The following is a 23,959-nucleotide window of genomic DNA, read 5'->3' as shown; positions in this document are numbered from 1 at the left end:
TTGGCCTCTTTGGGATGCCTTGGATTAGAAGAGAAGGCTGAGTCACGTCTCTGCTGTTGAAACCAGCCTGCAGCAGCTATTCATTCACAGCATATATTTGTCTAGTGCCCACAAAGTGCCAGGCACTGTGCTAAGGTACTGGGGACAAAGCATGAGCAAAGCAGACCCAGTCCCAGCTTCTGGAGAGCTCAGAGCCTAGAAGCCCAGAGGCAGACATTCATGACTCAATCTCATGAATTCTCATAAAATTACAAACCATGGTAAGTGCTGTGGGACAGAGAGGAACAGGGTGCTCTGAGAACATACAACAGTTCACAGTCTAGATCCAGGACCTTGGGCTCAAGGGCACAACGGGGCCTTGGGCGGGTCCTACATGAGCATTATCTGAGACACGTGGATACTCTTCTTGTGGAATCTCTGCCCTGGGAAACCATCAGCTAGAACTTGGGTTCAAGGTGGTGGCCTGCCACGCTCCCGGCACTGTCCTTGAGATTCGTAATCCTGTGAGGCTGGAAGCTAAGCAATCACCTCTCAAAGCCCTTCCCCTCGTTTTCAGTGGACTTGGTCACTGAAAAGAGAATGGTAAAGCCCTGGAAGGCCGGAACTCTAGGTGCCCGACACTCTCCTTGAACAGGCCAGGAAACTGGGGCCTAATGAGAAGAGGCTGTGCAGGGTCACACAGCAAAGGGCAAAGCGATAACGAGAACCCAAGCTCTCCAGCGCCCCATTATCTGCTGCTTTCTACCCTACCTCCCTTGTTCCAAGAATGGTCATTGATTTTATAGAGGGAATACTGTTTTGACCAGAACCTGGGAGGTTTTCCACTGGCTACAAGCAATAGTTAGGACATAGACGACATTCTGCAGGAGGGCAAGAATCTTACAGCTACATTTGGAGGGGTTTGCCCTCTGGTGGTTACTTAGGACACAAACACACATGAGGGAAAATACATCAGGTGACATATTTGGGTTGAATAGCATTCTTTCATTCAATAAACATTTTCTTCAAGGAAAGTGTAGCTATTTGAGCCTTGAAATGCTAGTCCTTGCATTTTGCAGTGTTGTTTCCAGTAGCAAAAAACTGAAACAATCTAAATTTCCTTTTGCAAAGGAATGGATAAACTGTGGTAAAGCCCAGCCTCAGAGTACAACACAGCCTTTAAAAAATAATGAAAGTTGAGACCAGGAGTTTGAAACCAGCCTGGGCAACATAGTGAGACTCAGTTGCTACAAAAAAAAAAAAAAAAAAAAAAAAAAAAAGGCCAGGCCTGGTGGTGTGCACTTATGGTCCCAATACTCAGGAGGCTGAAGTGGGAGGATTGCTTGAGCTCAGGAGACTGAGGCTGCAGTGAGCTGTGGTCGCACCACTGCACTCCAGCCTGGGTAGCATGGTGGTACCCTGTTCAAAAAAAAAAAAAAAAAAAAAAAAAAATAGGGCAGGGGATGGGAGGGAACAGAGGTAGGTCTATATAGGGCACTAAAGCACATTGTTGAGTAAAAAAATGTAAAATAAAAAAAATACAGTGTAAAACCATTTACAGAAAAAAGAACTCAGGAAAATACTGTATTTTTCTGTAGATACACACATACGTACATAAATGCAGAAAAAAGGTCTGAAAGGAAACACACCAAGGTGCTAACCTCTGAGGAAATGTGGGGATGGCCATGTGTGTTGGGAGGGGGCTGATGGGTTGGTCAATTGGAACTTAAGCTTTATCTGTATTTTATTTTTTTTTAGAGTGAATTTTATTTCTATGTTATTTAAATGAAATTGTTTTCTAGAAATACCATACTTCAGCACAAGTGTCAACAAACATTTTCTGTAAAAATGTAGACAATAAATTAGACTTGGTGGGCCACACAGTCTCTGTCCCAACTCTTCCATTCTGCTGTTGCAGTGCAAAAGCAGCCATAGACAGGATGTGCAGGAATGAGTGTGGCTGTGTTCCAATAAAACTTTATTGACACACATTGAAATCTGAATTTCTTACAATTTTCACTTGTTACTAAATTTTTTTCAACCATTTAAAAATGTTAAAACCATTCTTAGCTCACAGGCTATGCAAAAGCAGACAACCAGCCAGATTTGGCCCACGGCTTCAAGGCCAGTTTAAGCCTCACCACCTTCCTAGCCCCACTGACCTATTTTGTCCTCTGATCTTCCTGTCCTACAGCACCCCCATGACCTTCCTATGACCTTCAGTGGCCCCTCCAGCTGCTGCCCAGCCCTGTCTGTCTGCCCTTGGGGACCCTCTTCTCCTGGCTGCAGGACTGTTTTTTCATGAGCAGGACTCATAATAGCTCCATTTGCCTTGCCAGAGGGAATCCAGAGAAAGGAATTTTGTTTGGAGTCCTGGAGAAACCAGGACTCAGGACTTTGATTTGCTTTTGAAATCAGGTCCCCTCCCCTCCCATGCACAACAGTCCCTGGCCACTTCCCTGCCCACGCCCCAGTAGTCTCTCTCCTATATTCCCTGCTACCAACATCTGTGTCTTGGCTCCTGGTTGCTCCACCAAGGACCCCAGAGTTCTTTGCTTCTTGGCCTCTTGCCTGCTCATCTGTGCCATTTCAGGTATGGACATCTTCCATCTCAGCAAATCTTTTTACTCCCCTGCAGTGTCCCGAGGCCCCCATCTCTTCATTTCCCAGGAGCACTCCAGGCTGGAGTGCAGTGGTGTGATCACGTTTCCCTGCAGGAGCAGAAGGAAGGGCAATGAGCACTGGAAGCCGGTGTCAGGAGGCTGAGTTCCCAGCTCAGTTCCTTTGCTCATTGTGCTGCTTTGGCCAAATCACCTCTCTGAGCTCAGCTTCTTCATCTGTGCAATGACAAGGTTACACTGGGTGCTCTTCCAGGTCTTTTCCAGACCTAATTGTCCCCTCTGATCTGAAAGATCATTTTTAGTCTAGCAATCTGGGACGCATGTCATGGTTTGGAGAGCATGGAACTCTGGAATCTGATGGAACTAATTCTGGCTCCTCCACTAACTGGCAAGATTTAATGAGACTGAGTCTTAAGACTCAGTTTACTTAGGAATATAATGGGAATAACAACAACCTCAAAATTACAGGGTGGTTTTAAAGTTAAATGGTGTATATAAATGCTTAGCCTACAGCCTAGTACATAAACACTCAATAAATAATAGCAATATTATTTTAATTTTAAATACCCTGAGTCTAGCCAGGCATGGTGCTGTGCACCTGCGGTCCCAGCTACTCAGGAGGTTGAGGCAGGAAGATCACTTGAGCCCAGAGGTTCGAGGCTGCGGTGAGCTATGGTTGCGCTACTGCACTCCAGCTTGGGTGACAGAGAGAGACCCTGTCGCTAAAAAAAACAAAAAAACAAAACAAAACAAAACAAGCAAACAAGTGAAACAAAAAACAAAAAACACCCTGAGTTCATCATACTGAGATTATATAATCTTACGATCCTAAGTGTTTACTCCTAGCTTCTTTGAATCTAAGCATCTATAATTTTGTTCACAAAAATCAACAGTTTTAGGGCTTTCTCAGGGGCAGGGCCTGAAGAATTTGTAGCCCAGAACTTGATAGCAGATAGATCTCCACGAGAGGCTGAGGCCCCAGAGAGCTATCACCTCTGTCTCTCAGTTTCCAGACATTCTAGGAAGAGGTTGGGGCCACACCAATCTCTGCAAAAGCGTGGCTGTGCTCAGAACAGGAGTTAGAGAGATGTCGTCGTCCCAGATTTCCTCTTCCAGATATTGCCTGGCTGTCAGATGCTCCTCAGGGAGCCTCATATGGAAGGAAAGGGGCAGGCACCTTCATGGTAAGAAAGTAGTTTAGCAAAGGGGCTGATGGTTGGGGTTGGTGGGTTTGTTGGAAGGAGAAGGAACTGGAGAATGGGGGTGCTGGGAGTGAGGTGATCTCAGACAGATAGGTCATGAGCAGTGAGAAGGAGCCCCGAAAGCTCATGTAGTCCAAAGATTTAAAACTATGTTCTGAGGAATTCTGCTGCCCTACTGCCTGCTTTAGAGTAAGGGTGGGTGGTGACTGAGAAGCTGATGGGTAGGTCGCCAGCTCCCACCCTCTCCAATCAGAATAACCCTATTATTTATTTTTTAACATTGACCTCTCAATATTTCAAGGAATTGTTCTGCTATCTATAATCAACCTCTTGACTGGTTTGTTTTTAAACTCGAAAACCTCAGGTTTAGTCTCATCTCTTTATTTCAAAGATGAGGGCTGAGTATGGTGGCTCATGCCTGTAATCCTAGTGCTTTGGGAGGCCAAGGTGGGAGGATCATTTGAGGCCAGGAGTTTGAGACCAGCCTGGACAAAAAAGCAAGGCCCTGTCTCTAATTTAAAAAAAAAAAAAAAAAAAAAGGCTGGGCGCAGAAGCTCACACCTGTAATCCCAGTACTTCGGGAGGCCAAGACGGGCGGATCGTCTGAGGTCAGGAGTTTGAGACCAGCCTGGCCAATGTGGTGAAACCCTGTCTCTACTAAAAATACAAAAATTAGCCAGGCAAGATGGCAGGTGCCTGTAACCCCAGGTACTCAGGAGGCTGAGGCAGGAGAAACGCTTGAACCAGGGATGGGGAGGTTGAGCTGAGATCATACCATTGCACTCTAGCCTGGGCGACAAGAGTGAAACTCCGTCTCCAAAACAAAAAAACAAAAAAACAAAAAAACAAAAAAAAAGAAGATGTGTGTGATATTGTGTGTAAGGCAGATTAGAGGCCAGGTGATAAATAGGGGGCTAATGTAGTAGTCCAGATGCGATCTGACCAGGGCTTGCACAGATGGTGTTAGCAGTAATGATGGAGAGAAAAGGATGCCTCTGTGAACTATTAGGAAGGACAAGAAAGAGCCTCAGGACTTGGCACAAATTGTGCAACCTTTTCTGTATGCAGAGATGATTTGGGGGTGGGGTGGCAGAGAGGCATATGGAACAGTATTGCTTCCTCCTCTATGAGGAAGAAAAATGAGATCAGTGGGTAAAAGTTAAGGACAATTTTTCTTCCTCTTCCACAAGGAAGAAAAATGAGATCACTAGGTCAATATCTAAAAGGGCTTCCTAGCAGGTGGACCCATTCTGCATGAAGGCCACAGATGGGACTGCCATGGACTCTGGAGTTAGGCTGGCCTGGGTTTGAGTTCTGGGCCTCCTTCTTGGCACAGTACAAGAGACTCTGGAAAAGTTAGTCTCTACAAGCCTCAGGTGCCTCACCTGTAAAATCAGAATAATACCTTCTTTGCAGTCCTTAAGAGAGTGGAATAAGAAAATGTATTTTAAGGGGCTAGTACTGTTCCAGAAATACTGTAGGCTTTGCCAGTGATAGCTCTTGATATTGTTAAGTGCTGAGTTCCCTATCATTAGACATATTTAACCTTACGTTGAATGACCTCTTTTGTAGCATGTTCTAGAAGGTTTTGAAATCTTGGTAGAAACTTCAAAAAAACAATGTGTAAAATCCCTTCCAGGACCCACCAGTAGTTCTCCTTCTAAGGAATTCATTCTAAGGAATTGATCTGTTCAAAGGTGCATGCACAAGATGTTTATTCCATAATTGCTTATTTCGGTTAGAATATGAAATAACCTAAATACTCAACAATGAAGAAATAAAACATGATACATCCGTACCATAACATACCATGCAAGTCATTTAAAATGTTGGTGCAGGGCCAGGCGTGGTGGTGCACACCCGTAGTCCCAGCTACTTGGGAGGTTGAGGCATGAGAATTATTTGAACCTGAAGGGCGGGGGTTGCAGTGAGCCAAGATCATACCACTGCACTCCAACCTGGGTGACAGAGTGAAATTCTGTCTCAAAAAAAAAAAAAAGTTGGTGTAGGCAGGGTGCGGTGGCTCACACCTGTAATCCCAGCACTTTTGAAGGCTGAGGTGGGCGGATCACTTAAGGTCAGGAGTTCAAGACCAGCCTGGTGAAATCCCATCTCTATAAAAAATACAAAAATTAGCAGGGTGTGGTGGCATGAGCCTGTAATTCCAGCTACTTGGGAGGCTGAGGCATGAGACTCACTTGAATCCATGAGGCAGAGGTTGCAGTGAGCCGAGATAGTGCCACTGCACTCCAGCCTAGGCAACAGAGTGAGATTCTGTCTCAAAAAATAAAATAAATAAAATAAAATAAAATAAAAATTTGGTGCACATGTATTTCCTGACATAGAATGACAATCATAACATATTCCTAAGTGAAAATGCAGATTAACAATATGTCTTACATTTTTCCATTTTATTTTTTAACAAAATATTTTTTGTTTAGGTCAAAAGGTGCTTGTGGCATTCCACTCAGGAAGTGCAAAGTCAAAGGAGTAGGTGGACCAATTAAAAGTTGTGCATGAGGCCAGCAGGTTAGGTGAGCCAATCAGAAACTAGGGGTGGGGCAAATATTTAAAATATTTGCATTTGAAAGCCTTGGAAAAATATGCTTCAAAATATTAACAGTGGTTATCTCTAGATGGTAAGCTTCTGAGGAAATTTAATCCTTTGTCTTGGTTTGGCTGTATAATTTATAATTTATTTATTTATTATTTTTTCTGAGATGGAGTCTTTCTCTGTCACTCAGGCTAGATCATGCAGTGGCACGATCTCAGCTCACTGCAACCTCCGCCTCCTGATTCTCCTGCCTCAGCCTCCTGAGTAGCTGGGAGTACAGGCATGAGCCAACACACCCGGTTAATTTTTGTATTTTTAGTAGAAATGGGGTTTCACCATGTTGGCCAGGCTGGTCTTGAACTTCTGACCTCATTATCCACCCACCTCGGCCTCCCAAACTGCTGGGCTACAGGCGTGAGCCACTGCACCGGTCGACTATATAATTTTTTCTCTGAGTAAGAATTATTTGTGGTAGTAATAAATGTAAAAGATGACAGAACTCTGAGGTTCCACTGAGGTAGGTGAAGGCTGGTGATCCCAGACCCACCCTGTCTTCTCTGCAGGTGAAATCCCAGAGCATGGCAGAACTCCAAAGGCTCAGAAAATGAGGGGCTCCAAAGCAGCTGGCCCCAGTGAGGTGAAGCTTTCAGGAGCCACCTGCCAGAGAAAACACAAAGCAGACAGGAGCCAGAAGTCCATGCAGATGAAGACGCCCATGGAGGCTATGGCCTCTGCAACCCCAAGCCCCCAACGCCCCTCCATCCTGACCCAGGTGTTAGGGAAGGGCCGATTCCCAAAGGTGGGGGACTCTGTGAGCCTGCGGGCCTGGGAGCCCCTGGAACTGCACTGCAGGGGGAAGGTGGTCTGCTGGAGGGTGCCTGTGTATCTGGAGGAGGAGGGCGAGGGACGCCTGAGGTATGGGGTGGAAGAACTCTGGCAAAATTTTAATGGGTCCAGGAGTGTGTCAGAGGATGCTGGGCAGCAGTTCACAAGCACAGTGACAACAGTTTACAGGGATTAAGATGGCTCAGGACCCACACTGGGCATCCTGTTATGTACAACCATAGGCACCTAAAAGAAACAGTAAGATGGGCCCGTGAGCCCCATCAGATGCATAGTGATTGAACAGAGTAGGAGACAAGCAACCTTCCCACAATCCTGGGCTACTTAAATTGGGGTAGGGGGTGGGCCACGAATAGTGCCTCTAGGCAGAGAGGTGCCAGTGGAAAGGCAAGAGGTTGCCTGTCTATCTGACATATCTGTGGTAGATGGCAGGCTGGACACCACTCTTCTGCCAAGGACACCATAACATGGGGGCCAAAAATGAAAGCAAAGTTGACCCCACCAGCATTTCCCTCTGCCAATCCAGAAGGAAACCAGGCAGAGGCTGGGGTAGAAAACTGGGTTCCAAATATTCGCCTATCTTCTCTCACTCCAGCCTCTTAAGATGGGATCTCCTGGAACTCTGCCTCCTTTGTGGGTGGAGGTGCATGGAAAGCATTTGCTGGCTTGCACTAAGAGACATAAGGAAGGTGCCGAGGAGCCCAAAGGCGCTTGTGGCATTCCTTTTGGGTAGTGCAAAGTCAAAGCGAAGGAGTAGGTGGACCAATTAAAAGTTGTGCATGAGGCCGGCAGGTTAGGTGAGCCAATCAGAAACTAGGGGTGGGGCCAAGGCAAATCCTAACAGATCCATTGAGAAAGGGGGAAAGATTGGGTGGGTGGGTGATGAGAGTCGGTGACGGGAGGGAGGACTATCAGTAGACCAAATGCTGCCCACTAGGAGTCTCGGGCCATCCCCGTCGCCTGCCCGGCCCGCCCCTACCATCTGTCTTCAGAATCAAGCACTTCAGCCAGTGCAGCCAGCTGCTGCTGGTGAACTCCACTGGCGTGGACACTGGGGAATACAGCTGTTGGACTCCGCACTGCCAGGATGGCGCATGTGCTGAGTGCCAGGCCCACCAGGGAACGACCTTCATCTTCTTCACAGGTGCCCTGGAGTCAGGGTCTCCAAGAACCTGCGTCCAGGAAAGTCCTCCAAACATAACCTTCTTCAGGCTTTCTCTTTAGACTCACCTGTAAAATGAGGGGAATATAGTAGTCCTCCAAGATCCTTCGTGGACATTCTAAGATTCTATGGCTAGTTCCATGGAGAACCGAGTAGTCACAGAGTCCAGCTTTGTCCAACAGAGAAAACAGCACTTTTCACAGTCAGCAATGTCTCTTACTCAAATGCAACCAAAACGGTAATAATTATCCAATCTAGATGCTGTTGCTTTTGTTTTTTTTTTTTTTTTTTTGAGACTGGGTCTTACTCTGCTGCCCAGGCTGGAGTGCAGTGGCATGATCACAGCTCACTGCAGGCTTGACCTCCTGAGAACAGGTAATTCTCCCACTTCAGCCTCCCAAGTAAGTGGGACTACAGGTATATACCACTATACCTAGTTAATTTTTGTATTGTTTGTAGAGATGGGGTTTTACTATGTTGCCCAGGTTGGTCTTGAACTCCTGGGCTCAAGCTATCTTCCTGCCTTGGCCTCCCAAAGTGCTAGGATTATAGGCATGAGCCACTGTGCCTGGCCCTATCTAGAGGTTCATGATCCCCTACGACCAAGCATCACCTGGGAGCCTGTTAAAAACACAGACTCCTGGACCTCACTCCCATTAAGACTGTGCGGAGTCTGGGCACCTGCCATGTTAAAAAACCCTACGGGTGATTCCAATCTTCAGACAGCTGTGGGAACCCGTGGTCAGTGCTTCTCAACTCTGGCTGAAAGACATTAGGGTCATCTGTAGAACTTTAAAAGCACAGACACCAATCCCCTTTCCCCCAAGGCAAGTTCTAATTCACTTGGTCTGGGGTCAGGAATTGGTCATTTTAAAAGCACCTCAGGTGATTCCAACTTCACACAGTACAGAAGCCACTAAATAATGTGGCTATTTAAGTTAATTAGAGTTAAAGAAAATTGGCCGGGCGCGGTGGCTCACGCCTGTAATCCCAGCACTTTGGGAGGCTGAGGCGGGCGGATCACAAGGTTAGGAGATCGAGACCATGGTGTAAACCCCGTCTCTACTAAAAATAGAAAAAATTAGCCAGGTGCAGTGGCGGGCGCCTGTAGTCCCAGCTCCTCGGGAGGCTGAGGCAGGAGAATGGCGTGAACCCGGGAGGCGGAGCTTGCAGTGAGCCGAGATTGCGCCACTGCACTCCAGCCTGGGCGACAGAGCGAGACTCCGTCTCAAAAAAAAAAAAAAAAAAAAAAGAAAAAAAAAAAAAAGAAAATTAATTGTTCATTTCCCCAGCTGCACTAACTGTATGTCAAGTGCCCAGGAGCCACATATGCTGAGTAGTTACATATTGGGCAACATAAATACAGAACATTTTCATCAACACAAAAAGTTCCATTGGATAGCTCCACTCTAAAAAGCTGGTCCCCAGACCAATCCTGCTCATTATATCATAGCGTACCCAAGAATCTGACCTGAGATTGTGTTGTTAAAAAGTACCTTGAAGGCCGGGTGTGGTGGCTTATGCCTGTAATCCCAGCACTCTGGGAGGCCAAGGTGGGCGGACTACCTGAGGTCAAGAGTTCGAGACCAGGCTGTCCAACATGGTGAAGCCCCCATCTCTACCAAAAATACAAAAGTAGCTAGACATGGTGGCTTTCGCCTATAATCCCATTTGCTCGGGTGGCTGAAGCACAAGAATCACTTGAACCTGGGAGGCAGAGGTTGCAGTGAGCCGAGATGGCACCACTGCACTCCAGCCTGAGTGACAGAGCGAGACTCTTTCTCAAAAAAATAAAATAAAAAGTCCCTTGATAGAGTTTAATGAATGTTTTTGTCCCATGGGCTTCATGCTCATAGCCAATATCTCATTTGCTTCTTATCAGTTCTACAAAGTAGGCTGGGATGGGATTCTTGCTCCCAACTGACATTTGAGAACCAAGGTCCTATAGCTAGCAAGGGGTAGGATTGGGAATCAAACCTTGACTTCAAGAAGTTCAGTATTTCCTGTAATCGTTTTTTTTTTGTTGTTGTTTTTTGTTTTTTTTTAAAGACGGAGTCTCACTCTGTTGCCCAGATTGGAGTGCAGTGGCGTGATCTCAGTTCGCCACAACTTCTGCCTCCCGGGTTCAAGTGATTCTCCTGCTTCAGCCTCCCAAGTAGCTGGGACTACAGGCGCACGCCACCATGCCTGGCAAATTTTTGGGGTTTCACTGTGTTGTCCAGGCTAGTCTTGAACTCCTGACCTTGTGATCTGCCTGCTTCGGCCTCTGAAAGTGCTAGGATTACAGGCATGAGCCACTGTGCCCGGTCATCCTATAATCATTTTGCATTTTTTATATTGCAGGGCCCTTAAAGATCCAGCAGTCTGAATCCTTGAATTGTGCATGATTGCATGTGCAGAGAGGGAAAGATTTCTTTAATACAGACAGCAAACTAATGACAGAGCTAGAACTAGGAGGCTTGTCTTCAGCATCCTCAGTCCAGGACCCCTTCCTTATGAGACAGAAAAGAGCACAGAGAAAGGGGATGGGAAGAGAAAGTGAGGTTTCAGGTCCCCAAGAAAGACTTCATGTTCCTGGGTGGTGGTAGAGCCACTGGGAAGCAACACATCTTTCCCCCACATTCCCAGACCCTGAGGAGCTCTTTGTCCCTACAGATAACTACTATGAGGTGGTACAGCTGCGCACTCATCATCCAGCCCTGCTTCCCTTCCAAGTTAAAAATCCCCTGGCCCAGATGACACTATACCGGGAGTTCCCCCCTGAGGAGGTCCCAGTGGGGGACAGGCATCTCCTTTGATGTGAAGAAGGACTTCACTATCCACCAGGCCCAGGCTTCCTTGGCTGGCTCCCTCTTCTGCTTGGCCAGCCTAGGTGGCATGAGACAAATCTCTACCAAGTACATGCTGGTCTGTATCAATTGCACCTGGGTCTGGGGCTCTGGGTGGGCAGGGAAGGGGAGGATATGGGGAGATATACCTTCTTCAGGAACCTCTGGTGTCGGCTCTGTGGATCATGGAGCTCTAAACAACATCAGCTTTCAATAATGCTCCATGTAGTCAGTCATTTTGTCCAGCCAGCTGGTCAGCCATGGAACCAGCTGGTATCAGCTCAGCCTTTCTATCCATTGACCTATTCACAATCAAGTCAAACTGTTGCATGCATGAATCCTCCGTCACTCAATCATTCCATCACCTACCCATACTCCCTTAATTCATTTTACCCATTCATACATCTACACACCTTCTATCAATTCAACCACCTCCATCATTCGCCCTCTACCCATTTAGCCATTCTGCCCATTCATTCTATTCATCCATCTCTCCATCCCTCTATCTACCATCAGTTCAACAATTTTAACAATCAAGTCAACATGTTTGTCTCTAACTTTTCTACCCTCTTAACTGTGGCAGACACATCCTCCTCCCTCAAACCCACCATCCAAACTTCAGCAACATCAGTATAATTAGGAGAAAACTTCAGTGTGACCTGCATGGTTCTAAGCAAGCCAGAGATTGCTGTGAACTTTAGCTGGTGATATCCAGGGCAGAAGGTAAGCGGCGGGTAATGGAGGCTGTGTGTATGTGTGTACATGGTGGCGGAGTATTGGGGCAGGGAGGTGTGAGTGAAGGATTAGTTAGGACCAAGAGCAATCATGGTGGGATGGAGCCACTGCTTGACTGGGAATCTGATGAACCTGGATTCTGGTCCCAACTCTGATGCTGCTTCTCTGAGTGACCTGGGGCAAATCACTTCCCTTCTCTGGGCCCCAGTTTCCTCATCTGTCAAATAGTAATTTCTCAGGTTACTGTGTGAGAATGCACAATTTGTTCCTTTCTTAATTTAACCAAAAATGAGCACTTGCCACATGCCAGACACTGGATTAGGTACTAAGGTTACGGGGATGAGTCTAAAAGAGATGGCTTCTGCTATCTGCAAGCTTATCATCTAAGCAGGAAGGAGGAAGTGAAATATGGACAAAAGTGACCATGTAGACAATGCCAAATGCTACAATGAGCATAAAACAGGGCAATGTGATAGGGTCTACCTAAGATATGGTGGTTAGGGAGTCATCTCCGAGGTGACATTCAAGCTGAGACCAGACTGGCCTGTCACACCAACATGGGGCTGGAGCAAATGCTCAGGTTCTGTGGCTGGGTGTGTATGTGTAACAGGAGATGAACGTTAGCAACTGTTTCCTTGGCATCTGCTTTGAGATCAGACCTTCCCAAGTGGTTTTGGAGAGGTAGTGGTTCTTTCTTCTCAAAGAACTTACTCCCATGAAAGTCAAACATCTGGAGAACAGCTGTGCTAAAAGGTATGTTACCAACATCCAGGACCTGAGGAATTTGTAAAAGGACTTCCTGGAAGAGCTGGAATTTGATAGGAGCCTTGTGGAGGCGGAGGCAGAAGATCCAGACCTGTGATACTAGGAGAAAGAATAAGGGCAAATACGTCACACCCACGTGAGACCCAGAGACTCATCTGTCCCACCACTGCCACCTGTGGAGAATGTAGGGAGCATGTGGGCCCAGGAACTCAAGCATCATTCTTGAGACTCCCGGGAGCCATCAATGATGCCTGAGCAGTGAGCTGATCTTGTATGGGTCCCAGGGAAAGAGTGGTAAGAAAGACCCATGAGGGGCTATCACCTAGCTGGAGGCCATTTAAGAAAAGTATAGGATAGAGAAACAAGGTGCTCTGCAAGCTGTGACTTGATAGGATCACCATTTTCAGCAGCCCTGAAAAGGAGGCCAGTAGAACCCAGTGAGGGTGCCCTGTTCCCCCTGAACTTAAAATGCTCTGGCTCTACCTCGCTCCAGTCATTTGTGTAGCCTGAGCTAGCACATGGCTACTTCTCGAGTTCATCTCTCCATTCCCTGCAGTGGCTGCAAAGATGTGATAAAGGTGAACTCCACAGAGGGCTTAGGAGTTGGAAAGGGTAAGGGATCATTCTCCTACTTGTCAGAAGAGGAAACTGAGACCCAAGAAGGGGAAAGGAGCACACAGATAGTCGGGAGACACTGGCTTGCCTCCACCAGGATTTCCCCAACATGTTATTTAGAAGGGTGGAATACTAGAAAGTTCCCTCCCACCCTACCCCACTTCCTTTTATAACGATTACCTGTCTTGGAGATTCAAAATACATGTGTACATGTAACAGACTCAGTGGTTGGAGTCTACTCAATTTCACTTTGCTTTTCTTAATGTTTCTCAAACACTTTTGTTAACAAAATTCTTCCCCTTCCTCCCCTTTGAGGAGGTAGCATCCCTACAGAAGCAGAGGGCCACAAAACCCACATTGGGAAGTGCTTCCCTGGACTGAGTTACCTCTGGACATTCTTTGAGTAGGGGAGGGAACCCCAGCTTCTCTCTGCAGACTTGAGAAGCTTAATGTTTTTCACAAAGAACCTGGCCTTTAAGATGCTCTGACACCAAGCCGAAGTGTGACCTTGGGCAAGTCACTTCTCCTTTCCCCAAAGGGATAGTGCCTCTTACCTGACCCTGGTGCGTGAGTCAGAGATGCACCTGGGACAGCTAATGTGCAGTCCATTTTTATCCCCTACCATCGGGCTGAGCACTCTACATCAATGAACGGGCTCACGTGGTACACTGGGAGGGCCAGGTACAGCAGGAGGCAGAGGGCACCCTGTATGTGGAGGAGACCCGGGCCAGGGATGCTGACGTCTAAACCTGCTGGGCCACCAACCTTCAGGGCACTGGTTTGGCCACCACCCATATCCACATGACTCGAGGTCCTGGTGTCTCCTCTACCCCTTCCTAGCTCCCTCCCTGGCCACAGGCATCTGGATGTGGAGCAATAGGCAGAATCAGGGTAGGTACCTGTGGGAACCTCAGTGTTTCTGATGCCAAAGAGGGGCCCCGCAGTGCAGAAGGTGGCTTCTCATTCATTCCTCACACTCCCCCACCCCATCACTCTGTTTTCACTGCTCACTTCAACCTCAGCCTCACTCCAAGCCTTGGTCTATTTTGAAGGTCATCCTTTAATCCAGGCTTCACCCTAGCCCCAGATCCACAGTTAGGGCAAAGCAAGGGCCAATGGGGCTTTGGTACTTGAGGAGGGTGCCCAGAACCATGAGTGGGCTACCCAGGCCCCAGGATTTCTTCTTCAGAGATCCCTGCCACTGGCAGAAGTCCTCAGCGAAGACCCACCTCCCCCCTCTCCCAGAAAAACACAGAAGCCATGTAAATAAGGTGCTGCATGTTCTTTTTAGTTTCCATACATTGTCCCAGAGTGAGGAGAAGTTGATCTCCTTCCCACATCCACCACAGGCTGCATGAGGGAAGCCTGGCTCCCCACTACTTGCTCCTTCTCCAGCCCTGCCCCTCTTAATTACAACAATGCTTTCTAAAGCGCATTCTGCGGCCTGATGTGCCTGTGAGGTGAGAGGTGTGGGAGGGACAGAAGCTTTGCTCAAAGAGGTTTGGGAGAGGCTGGATACTCAGCTCCCTGCTTGTAAGTCTGTCACACACACTGGCATATTAAAGGTTCTAAGAAGTCATGTAGGTTGGTGACCTGTTTAGGTGTCCCCAGATAACTTGGCCACCAATCGTGTCTACTCCTGGACATTAGTCCAATAAACTAGTGTATCTTAGATGTACTTTGTGAAAAGCTTCATGAAAAAGTACATGTGATTCCCTCCAGAGCTTTCCTCGAGGCTCCCGGGTGACCTGTCTGACCAAGGCTGGAAAATCGGCACAGCACTCCCCTAGCCTCACCTCTTCCCCCATTTGGCCAGGGAAATGGAGAAACACAGTCACCTCTGAACTTCTAAACCTAGAAACAGAAGGAGACTGTACAAGGGGAATACAGAAGGCAGTCTGGGATAATGTCACTACAGAATGACTGATGAAAAATGCAGATTGACTGTTCTGATGCTGGCTTAGGGCCTGGGGCTGAAGCTGGGGACCTTGAGCAAGGCCCTTTGACTCCTGTGATCTGTTTGCCGTGTTGCCAATGAGAAACAGGAACCTGCTTCAAGGATCTTTTGAGGACCAGGGAAGGGAGGGGCATGGAAAGTCTTTGATGCAAATGCTCTATGCAGAACAGGAGTTATAATTATAGTCTCCAGTAGACCTGAAGCTTCCTGAGAAGGATCTGAAATCCACAGACTATCAGGACTGGTTGGCCTGCTGAGGTTAGTTACTTTAGCCACCCCTTGTCACTGATGGGGAAGCTGAGCGCCAGGTTGTAAAAGCCTGGGCCTGGGATAGGGGCAGTGGGAGGAAGAGTTAAGGCAGAGAGCAGGAGTGAAAAAGAAACTAAGTGGGTGAGGGCCAGGGAGAGGAAGATTAAGTCAGGAAGATTAAGTTACAGACCTGATCTTCCAGAGCCTGAACAGAAAAACAGAGCAAAGGATAAGACCTGGATGACAGATGAGATCTAGATTTGACTCTGGGAACTGCTCCATGCCTCGGTTTCCTCATCTGTGCAGGGATGAGGTTCCAGCTCTGACAGATGAATGGACTCAGAACCACCAAGCTGGCCGCTGTGGCCAGGTGGCACCAAGACGGAAGGGCCAGGAGCGCTGAAGGGATGTGCTTTGCCTGGTAAAGAAAGAGGAGCTCTGGCTACTGCCCCTTAGTAGACCCAACTCTGGCCCAGGAACGGAGCCTCAGCTGGGGAGGCTGCCTGACCCTGTCAGCCCCAAGGGCCTTCAGAGACGCCACCCTGCCACTCACCTTTCCCAGTCTGATTTGCAGTGTTTGTCCACACTCCTCCCCAAACCCTACTCTGGCCTTCAGACAATCCTAGAATGGGACACTGCAGTGACAGAAGAGTCATTTGAGTAGTCCCCCCACCATTTTAGTGCAGGGGAGAAACTGAGGCTGTGAGCAGGCCAGGGTGGAGTGGGAACACCTAGAGGAAGTTGACAAGTCAGCAAGTTGGCAGCAGAGCTGACAAGCTGGGACCCAGGGCTGCCTCCTTGATGTCAGATGGCCAACGTGACACAGGCTGCCCCTGGGAAAGCCTCGGAACTTCTCGGATTGGGACAGAGTGCCGGGAGAGGGAGGAAATGTCTCCTCTTGCTTATTCCCTAGGCCAACTCAATGGAAGACGCTTCTCGGGGCCTCCAAAGCCCTGTGAGTGATTCCATGTAACCCAAGAACCCAGGGCTCACTGGGCACACACTCTGGCTCCCCATCTCGCTCCCACCCTCGTTCCTTCCTGGAAAAGAACTGAGAGGCTCCTGCTGTCTTCTCCAGAAAAACCTTGGAAGGAGCTGTGACTTCAGGCTTCATGGTAGGCCCAGGCCTTGCACCCTATGTGGCGAGGAAGGAGACCTCAGTGGGAGTGACAGGGGCCAGGGGGAAGGCGGGCGGGGCATTGGCCCCGAGGACCCGGTACAACAGCTCCTCCTTCTCCTGCTGGAGCTGTCGCCGCAGCTGCACCTCCTTCTCCAGGGCCTCACGTGTGAGAAGCAGGTCTTCTGAGAGCTGCCTGTGGATGCACACAGAGCCCAGGGTTGCCTACTGGGAGCAGGTACCACAGAGACCGACCCATTCCCCCAGGAAGCCTTCCTTAGATGGACCAGCAGCCAGCTGCAGGGTCTCCACCGCCCTCCTTGTTGGCCTGTATACAAGAGGCAATTCAATCTCTTGACCAAGGAGCGTGGGCCTCACAGACAGGCAGGCAGTTCTGGGCTGCTCCAAATCTCTGCTCCACCACTTAGCTACATAATCTTGAACAAGTTATTCATTCTTCTTAAATTTCAGGCTCCTCATTTGTAAAACGGGAAGAAGAAGAATAGGACCCAGCTTTTAGAGTAATTACGAGGATTAGATGAGAAAATATGTACAGTATTCAATAAATTATGTCTGACACATGATACTGGCTCTTATTTACTAAGTCCTAAGGACTGATTCATTCCACTTAGGCCTGGTGCACTATCAATTTCCTGTTTCCTCTTCCCTATATTGGGCTTTCCCATGGAGTACACTCAGCCAGGAAGGAGACAGACAGATACTCATCAAGGCACTGGGACTTTGGTTTCCGGGCAAAGCTGCCCCCTTGGGTTTCCTGACTCCCAGGGAAAGAGGAGCCACATGCCCTAAAGAGGCCCTGGGCCCACCTGTCAGTCCATTCCTCAGGTCCCTCTAAGACTCTCCCAACTGGAAATTTTGGCACAAAGGGTGGGGACGGGAGGAAAGGAGGCAGGAAGACAGCTACCTTGACAGGACCACCTGGTTGCGGCTTCGGACGTGGAGGTCCTCATTCTCCTGTTGCAGGGTCGTGATTTTTTCCTCCAATATCAGATTTTTCTCTTTCTGTAACACATCAGAATGAGCTCAGAAAGCTGCCAAACTCACGCTGCACAATGTGTGCTGTCACCTCCCTCTTATCTGTGGTCACTGAAAGCACTGATTCCTTCTAGACTATATGTTACATTTCATGGAGCAATAAGGTAACTTAGAAAAAAATAAAACTAAAAAGTTAACAAAGGGCTGCTGACTTTTTGCCACAGGAGAATGTTAAAAAAAATTACAGGCCCTACTATCTCATATCACCATGAGTTCATGGAAGAAAGAATATTTTTTGTTCTCTAAAAGTCAGAAGGATATGATCTATATAAATAAAATTAAGTTTGTCTGTTATGTGTTTCCACAAAAATGGGTGAACAAAATCTACAGGGAATGTTTGAGATGATCTGATTAAAATAAAGCCCTGTGGGTGATTCCATGTCATGTGACTCAAGCCCCCAGGGCTCACTGGGCACACATTCTGGCTCCCCATCTCACTCCCACCCTGTTTCCTTCCTGAGAAAAGAACTGATGGTGATACGAGATGGCAGTGCCTGTAAGATTTTTTTTTTTTAACATTCTCCTGTGGCAAAATTAAAAGTCAGCAGCTTTTTGTTAATTGCTTAGTTTTATTTTTTTAATTATAAGTTGTATGGTACACTGGAGGCCAGGGAGACTTCTTCCAGAGCAACATAATCTCCGCTTAGATTCAACCCTAGGGTTTCTGAGGCTTCTGTCCTCCTATGTTCTCAATGCTACCTGCCCTAGTGTCACCCAAGCTACAGCAACATCAGTAGCCTCGAAAGGCACAGGACTCAGATGATAAGGAGCCACTGCTTGACCCAGCCTGGCCACAGACCATGCTCAGCGGTCAGCACAGGTGGGAGGTCAAAGCTGGAGTGAATCAGGCTGGGACCTCCTTAAACCACCGCCCCTCTGCATGCTTTACAAAGGAAACACGCAGAAAGCGGGAGCCTGAGGCTGCATCCCCCAGCCGCTCCCAGCCACAGACCACTGTTTCCATGAGGATCAGCCGCTTGTCCAGCTCATGAATACGCTCATTCTTCATCTCAATGACAAAGTGTAAGCTCTCCAGCTCCTGCTCCCAGAACTGGCTGAGGCTCCCATAATCCTAGACAGGGAGAGAGTGACCTCATTAGGCCAGTAGGCTACCTCCCTCCTCCCCATTCTGCCAGAGACTCAGTTGAACTTTCACAAGTCACCCACCTTCCTCTCTCAGCCTATGTTAAGTGCTTAATATGCTTTATCTCTCTGTATCCGAGTAACACCTTTTGAGACATGTACTAGCACCACAGATGAGGAGACTGTGGTTTGGATAGGTTGAGTCACTTGTGCTAAGTGGAAGGTTTGCTATGTGCACCTAGTTCTCTCTGAATCCAGAACGTGAGCACTTGACTATTCCAGATGCTGCTCTCTGGGCCTTAATTTTCCCATCAGTGAAATGGGAACTCTTTTATTTCCAGGCCCTTGTGGAGGTAAGAGTGTCAGGTCTGAATCTTGTCCTTGAAGAGGGGCTGGTGTTTCCTGTTGCCCGGCCCTGACCTCCCTGGAGATTCAAGGAGGAAAAGCCCCCAGGGTGCTGCCACCTACCTGGATATGCTTCTTATAGTTTCGGCTCATAATGGACTCCTCTACCCTCTTCATTTTGGCCTGGAAAGCCTCCAGCTGTGAGGTCAGTCTGTCTATGGTCTCCTGGAGCAGGGAGTGGGATGGAGACAATCAAAGCCTGCCTCATAAAGGCTATAGGTGAACTTCGCCACATCCCAGAGGGAGAATAGTTTTGGGTTCTTCTATCTGTCCTTGGTCTACCCTACAAGACAATGCAAGATCAACATACTTCGACCACTGCTTGAGATCTATCAGCCCTTACAGTGCAGAATTGCATGCTGGAAAGAGAAAGAAAGAAGAGAAAAGAAAAGAGGAAAGAATAGAAGAGAGGAAGGGAGGGGTGGGGGAGGGAAGGGGAGGGAGAGGGAAGGGGAGAAGAGGGGGAAGAGGAGAAGGAGAGGGAGGGAGAGGGGAGGGGAAGGGGGAGGGGGACACAGAAAGGGAGGGGGAGGGAGAGGGAGAGGGAGAAGGAGTGGAGACAAAAGGAACACACCAACCCCACCTCTTGCTTTAATGCCTTTAATGGCTCCCCATACTGTAGGCACAATGTCCTGGTATAAAAGATCATTGTTAGCCTGGCATTCAAAACCTATCCAAATGAGGCTCAAAGAATTTTTCCAGGCTTACCTCTTACTGCTCCTTCTATACATCCTCTACTGCAGCCAAACATCACTATACTCCCCCAGCTTCAGGGTACATTCTTATCTCCAAACTGTTTCACTGCCAAGAACTTCCTCTACTTGAACCAACTGTGACCATTACCATTAGGATAGAGCACAACTCCTTAAGATGGCTCGCCAGCTCCCACTCTGACCCTTGCTCACTTCCTTAGCCTTAGTCCCCTCTCCCACTGAAACTCATACCCCAGGCATCCTGGACATCTTTCAGTTCCTCAGGTATCCCACATTTTCCCTTTTTCCTCCATGTCTTTGAACACTTTGCTTTTTTTCTGCCTGGGGCACCCTTCCTATCCTTCTTTACCAAAGAATTCCAACCCATCCTTCAGACTCCAGCTTAGATCTCACTCCCTCTAGAAAATCTTTCCTGCACAGCCACATTGAGTCAGATGCTTCCCTGCATCCTTCCACAGGTCTATGTGCATCCACCCATGAATCGATCACACTGTGGCACCTGGCCCATGCCTCTCCAAGATCTTCCTAATAGTCCCTGGAAAAATAGGCCCAACTCAATTTCAAACCCAGCCTTCTTGAGCTAATAGCCTGGTTACCACATGTAGGGGCCTGGATACACAGAAGACAATCACCTCAGCCCCTCACTCCTAGGCACACATAATCAGTTTTGGCTGCCTTGGGGCTCCATGCTGCTTTCCCACTGGTTCTCCCCCACCCTCACCCGAGACTGACATGACCCAGCCCCTCTCACCTGCTGGGCAGCACTGGCCTCCTGGAAAGAGTGGGTAAGCGCTTCTTTCTCCTGTTCATATGAGGCCCGGAGGACTGTAGGGAAAGGAGAACTCCATAAACTCAGACACCTCTCCCCAAAGCCTTCTGGCAGGCCCCTTGATGGTCAGAAAGGTCCAGATGATTACCTGGGGCCCATAGAGGCCAGGAGTCTGGGAATGGTCTTATTCATCCTTCTATCTCCTAGGCTTGCTTGGGGGCTGTGCCAGAAAGGTACTAGGTATTTAATAAAACCTCATGGAAATTGAAATAAACTATAGCCTGGGAGGAAGCCTACCAGATTGCGGGTGCCATCCACACCTCACTAAGGCTAAGACCCAAAGATCTTGCAGCAAGCATGTTCATCTAAGACCACCTCAGGCCATGGAAAATGCAGAGGACAATGCTTTATAAACTGGACTGGCCAAATCACAAAATCATTAAATCCTTAGTTGTCAGACTAAAGCACAAAACTGTGGTAGGTACATTAGATTTGTGGCTAGGAAATCCACTTGGTCCTGGCTCTGCCTTTCCAAAATTGAGAGACCTTGAGAAGATCACATCAGACATCTAAAAGTCCTGTTATCTCAACTGTGAAATGGGATCAATAAACTGGGTTGGACTGTCTCAAAGGGGTCATTTGAGGATAACATGAGAAGGACGTGCAAGGGCTTTACAGACAGGGCAGTGCTGTACACAGCTGAAATTACTGTCATTCCCCAAATCAGTACAGTTGTATGTATCATCCCACCTCCTTCATCAAGTTCCTTTTGGAAAATTCCAACCTTGTCTCTGCTGAAAAAAGACAATAGGCAAATGACAATCAATGGGCAGAATGGGAAATAGAACAGAGGAGACAGGAAAGTTCAATACAGCCAAAGAGCTAGGTATATGGCAGTGATGAAAAAAATAATGTTCAAGGCCGGGCACAGTGGCTCATGCCTGTTATCCCAGCACTTTGGGAGGCTGAGGTGGAAGGATTACTTGAGGTCAGGAGTTTGAGATCAGCCTGGCCGACATGGCGAACCTCTGTCTCTACTAAAAACACAAAAATTAGCCGAGCGTGGTGGCACAAGTCTGTAGTTCCAGCTACTCAGGAGGCTGAGGCAGGAGAATGGCTTAAACTTGGGAGGCAGAAGTTGCAGTAAGCTAAGATCACACCACTGCACTCCAGCCTGGGCAACAGAGACTGTGTCTCCAAAAAATAAATAAATAAATAAATAAATAAATAAAAGAAAAAAATAATGTTCAGTAATATAATGGTGGTAGAGTAGTAAAACATTGATAAGAATAGTCATATAAAAATTATAGCCTTAACTTTTTAAAAGTATTGGCCTAATTTGTTAATTTGCCTATCAAGACAGGTTCTGGTTTCAGGTAAGATGAAGGAAGCACACTTCATCCAGTTTTTCCTACCAAATTAGCTACAAAACCTGGACAGAATGAATTCTGCAGTTATTTGCAGACTGAAAAGTAAATGGTAGCAGCAGACTGAGCAAGAAGACCAGAATTTGAAATACCACTGACCCGACAGATTTAAACAAACCCAGAATCTCATGTATTTAAACATTTAAAATGTCTAGGATACAACCCCAAATTTCTCAGCATACAATACAAAATTACTCAGCCTAAAAAGAAGCAGAAAAAAAAACTCCCTTGAGAAAAGATATTCAACAGATGCCTACACTGAGATCCTATAGATGTAGGAATTATTAACAGAATTTTTACGGTAACCAGTAGAAAAAGACTCTAAGAAGTATGGGTGTTCTGCCACCGATGGCAAGAAGGAAAAAGAGAAAAGGAAAGTAAGAGTGAACATACTTTTAGGAATTATAGAAAAATAGAAAGTCTTAGGAAATAAATAGAGTCATTAAGAAGAACCAAAAGGAAATTTTAGAACTAAAAAGTACAATAAGTGAAATAAAAACTCACTAGGTGGAATCAATGGCAGAATGGAGATGAGATAAGAAAGAGCCAGTGAACTTCAAAATAGATCAACAGAAATTATCCAATCTGGACAGTAGAGAGGAAAAAAAGATTAGGAAAAAAAAAAAAAAAAGTGAACAGAGCTTCAGAGACCTGTAAGATAATGCCCAAATATCTAACATTTCTATCATCATAGTCAAAGAATCAGAGGAAAAAGGGTGCAGTCCAAAAAAATAAAAAATTGAAGAAAGAATGATTGAATATTCCACAAATTTTCCAAAACATAAACCTACAGATTAAAGATCACTGAACTCCAAAGTAAGCCCAAAGAAATCCGCACCCAGACACATCATTTCCAAAAGCTAATGACACAGAAAAGGTGTGGAATGGAACCAGACAAAAATGGTACACTACATATAGGGAACAACAGCTTGAATAACTGTATGTTTCTCATCAGAAACCTTAGAGACCAGAAGAAAAAAATTTAAAAATTGCTGGAAAATGTTGATGATCATAATGTTGGGTTGAGGTCTACCATTTTAGGATGTGTTTTCTGTTTGTTCTTGCTGACCTTTATCCTCTGTTTTCCCTTTCCTACTTTCTTCTGGAGTACAAAACCAAAACAATAAGCCCAGAATCCCCTATGCAGTGAAAATATCCTTCAGGAAAGAAGATTAAATTGAGACATCCTCAGATGAAGGAAACTTAGAATTCATCACCAGCAAACCTGCTCTAAAAGAATTGCTACAGGAAATTCTTCAAATGAAACCAGAGGGAAACTTGAAACTTCAAGAATGTAGGAAGAGTAACAGAACTGGTAAAGAACTAAGTAAATACAACAGACTATTCTTCTTCTCTTGAGCTCTTTAAAATATGATGATTAAATGCAAAAATTATAACCTTGTCTAATAGGGCATTAGATGTATGTAGATGTAATACATAAGAAAAATGTAACAAAAACGGGAGAGAACAGAGGAACCTACATGATGGTAAGCTTTCTACATTCCATTAGATGTGATAAAATAGCAATTCTAGGCTGGGCGTGGTGGCTCACACCTGTAATCCCAGCACTCTGGGAGGCCGAGATGGGTGGATCATCTGAGGTCAGGAGTTCTAGACCACACTGGCCAACATGGTGAAACCTGGTCTCTACTAAAAATACAAAAATTAGCTGGGCCTGGTGGTGGGTGCCTGCAATCCTAGTTACTTGGGCGGCTGAGGCAGTAGAATCGCTTGAACCCAGGAGGCGGAGTTTGCAATGAGCCCAGCTCATGCCATTGCACTCCAGCCTGGGTGACTGAGCGAGACTCTGTCTCAAAAAAAAAAAAAAAAACCAACTCTAAGTAGATGGTTAAGTATATCATAATTCTTAGAGTAACCA

General features: G+C 46.9%; 1 protein-coding gene across 2 annotated transcripts in view; it reads right to left on the bottom strand.

The window, feature by feature from the left end:
- Window positions 1-14,571: 14,571 nt before the first annotated feature.
- Window positions 14,572-23,959, bottom strand: part of CCDC69 (coiled-coil domain containing 69) — a 42,510-nt gene continuing 33,122 nt past the window's right edge. For both annotated transcript variants that reach the window (XM_008015042.3, XM_008015041.3), the window contains exons 5-9: window positions 20,636-20,709; window positions 19,235-19,336; window positions 18,636-18,755; window positions 17,553-17,650; window positions 14,572-16,823 (exon numbers count right to left, since the gene is read on the bottom strand). In XM_008015042.3, coding sequence (XP_008013233.3) covers window positions 16,646-16,823; window positions 17,553-17,650; window positions 18,636-18,755; window positions 19,235-19,336; window positions 20,636-20,709 — 572 coding nt within the window. In that variant the 3' untranslated portion in view covers window positions 14,572-16,645. The remainder of the gene's footprint in view (window positions 16,824-17,552; window positions 17,651-18,635; window positions 18,756-19,234; window positions 19,337-20,635; window positions 20,710-23,959) is intronic.

The sequence above is a fragment of the Chlorocebus sabaeus genome, chromosome 23, assembly GCF_047675955.1.
Source record: "Chlorocebus sabaeus isolate Y175 chromosome 23, mChlSab1.0.hap1, whole genome shotgun sequence".
NCBI lineage: Eukaryota > Metazoa > Chordata > Mammalia > Primates > Cercopithecidae > Chlorocebus > Chlorocebus sabaeus.
This window is presented reverse-complemented; position numbering and strand designations above follow the sequence as displayed.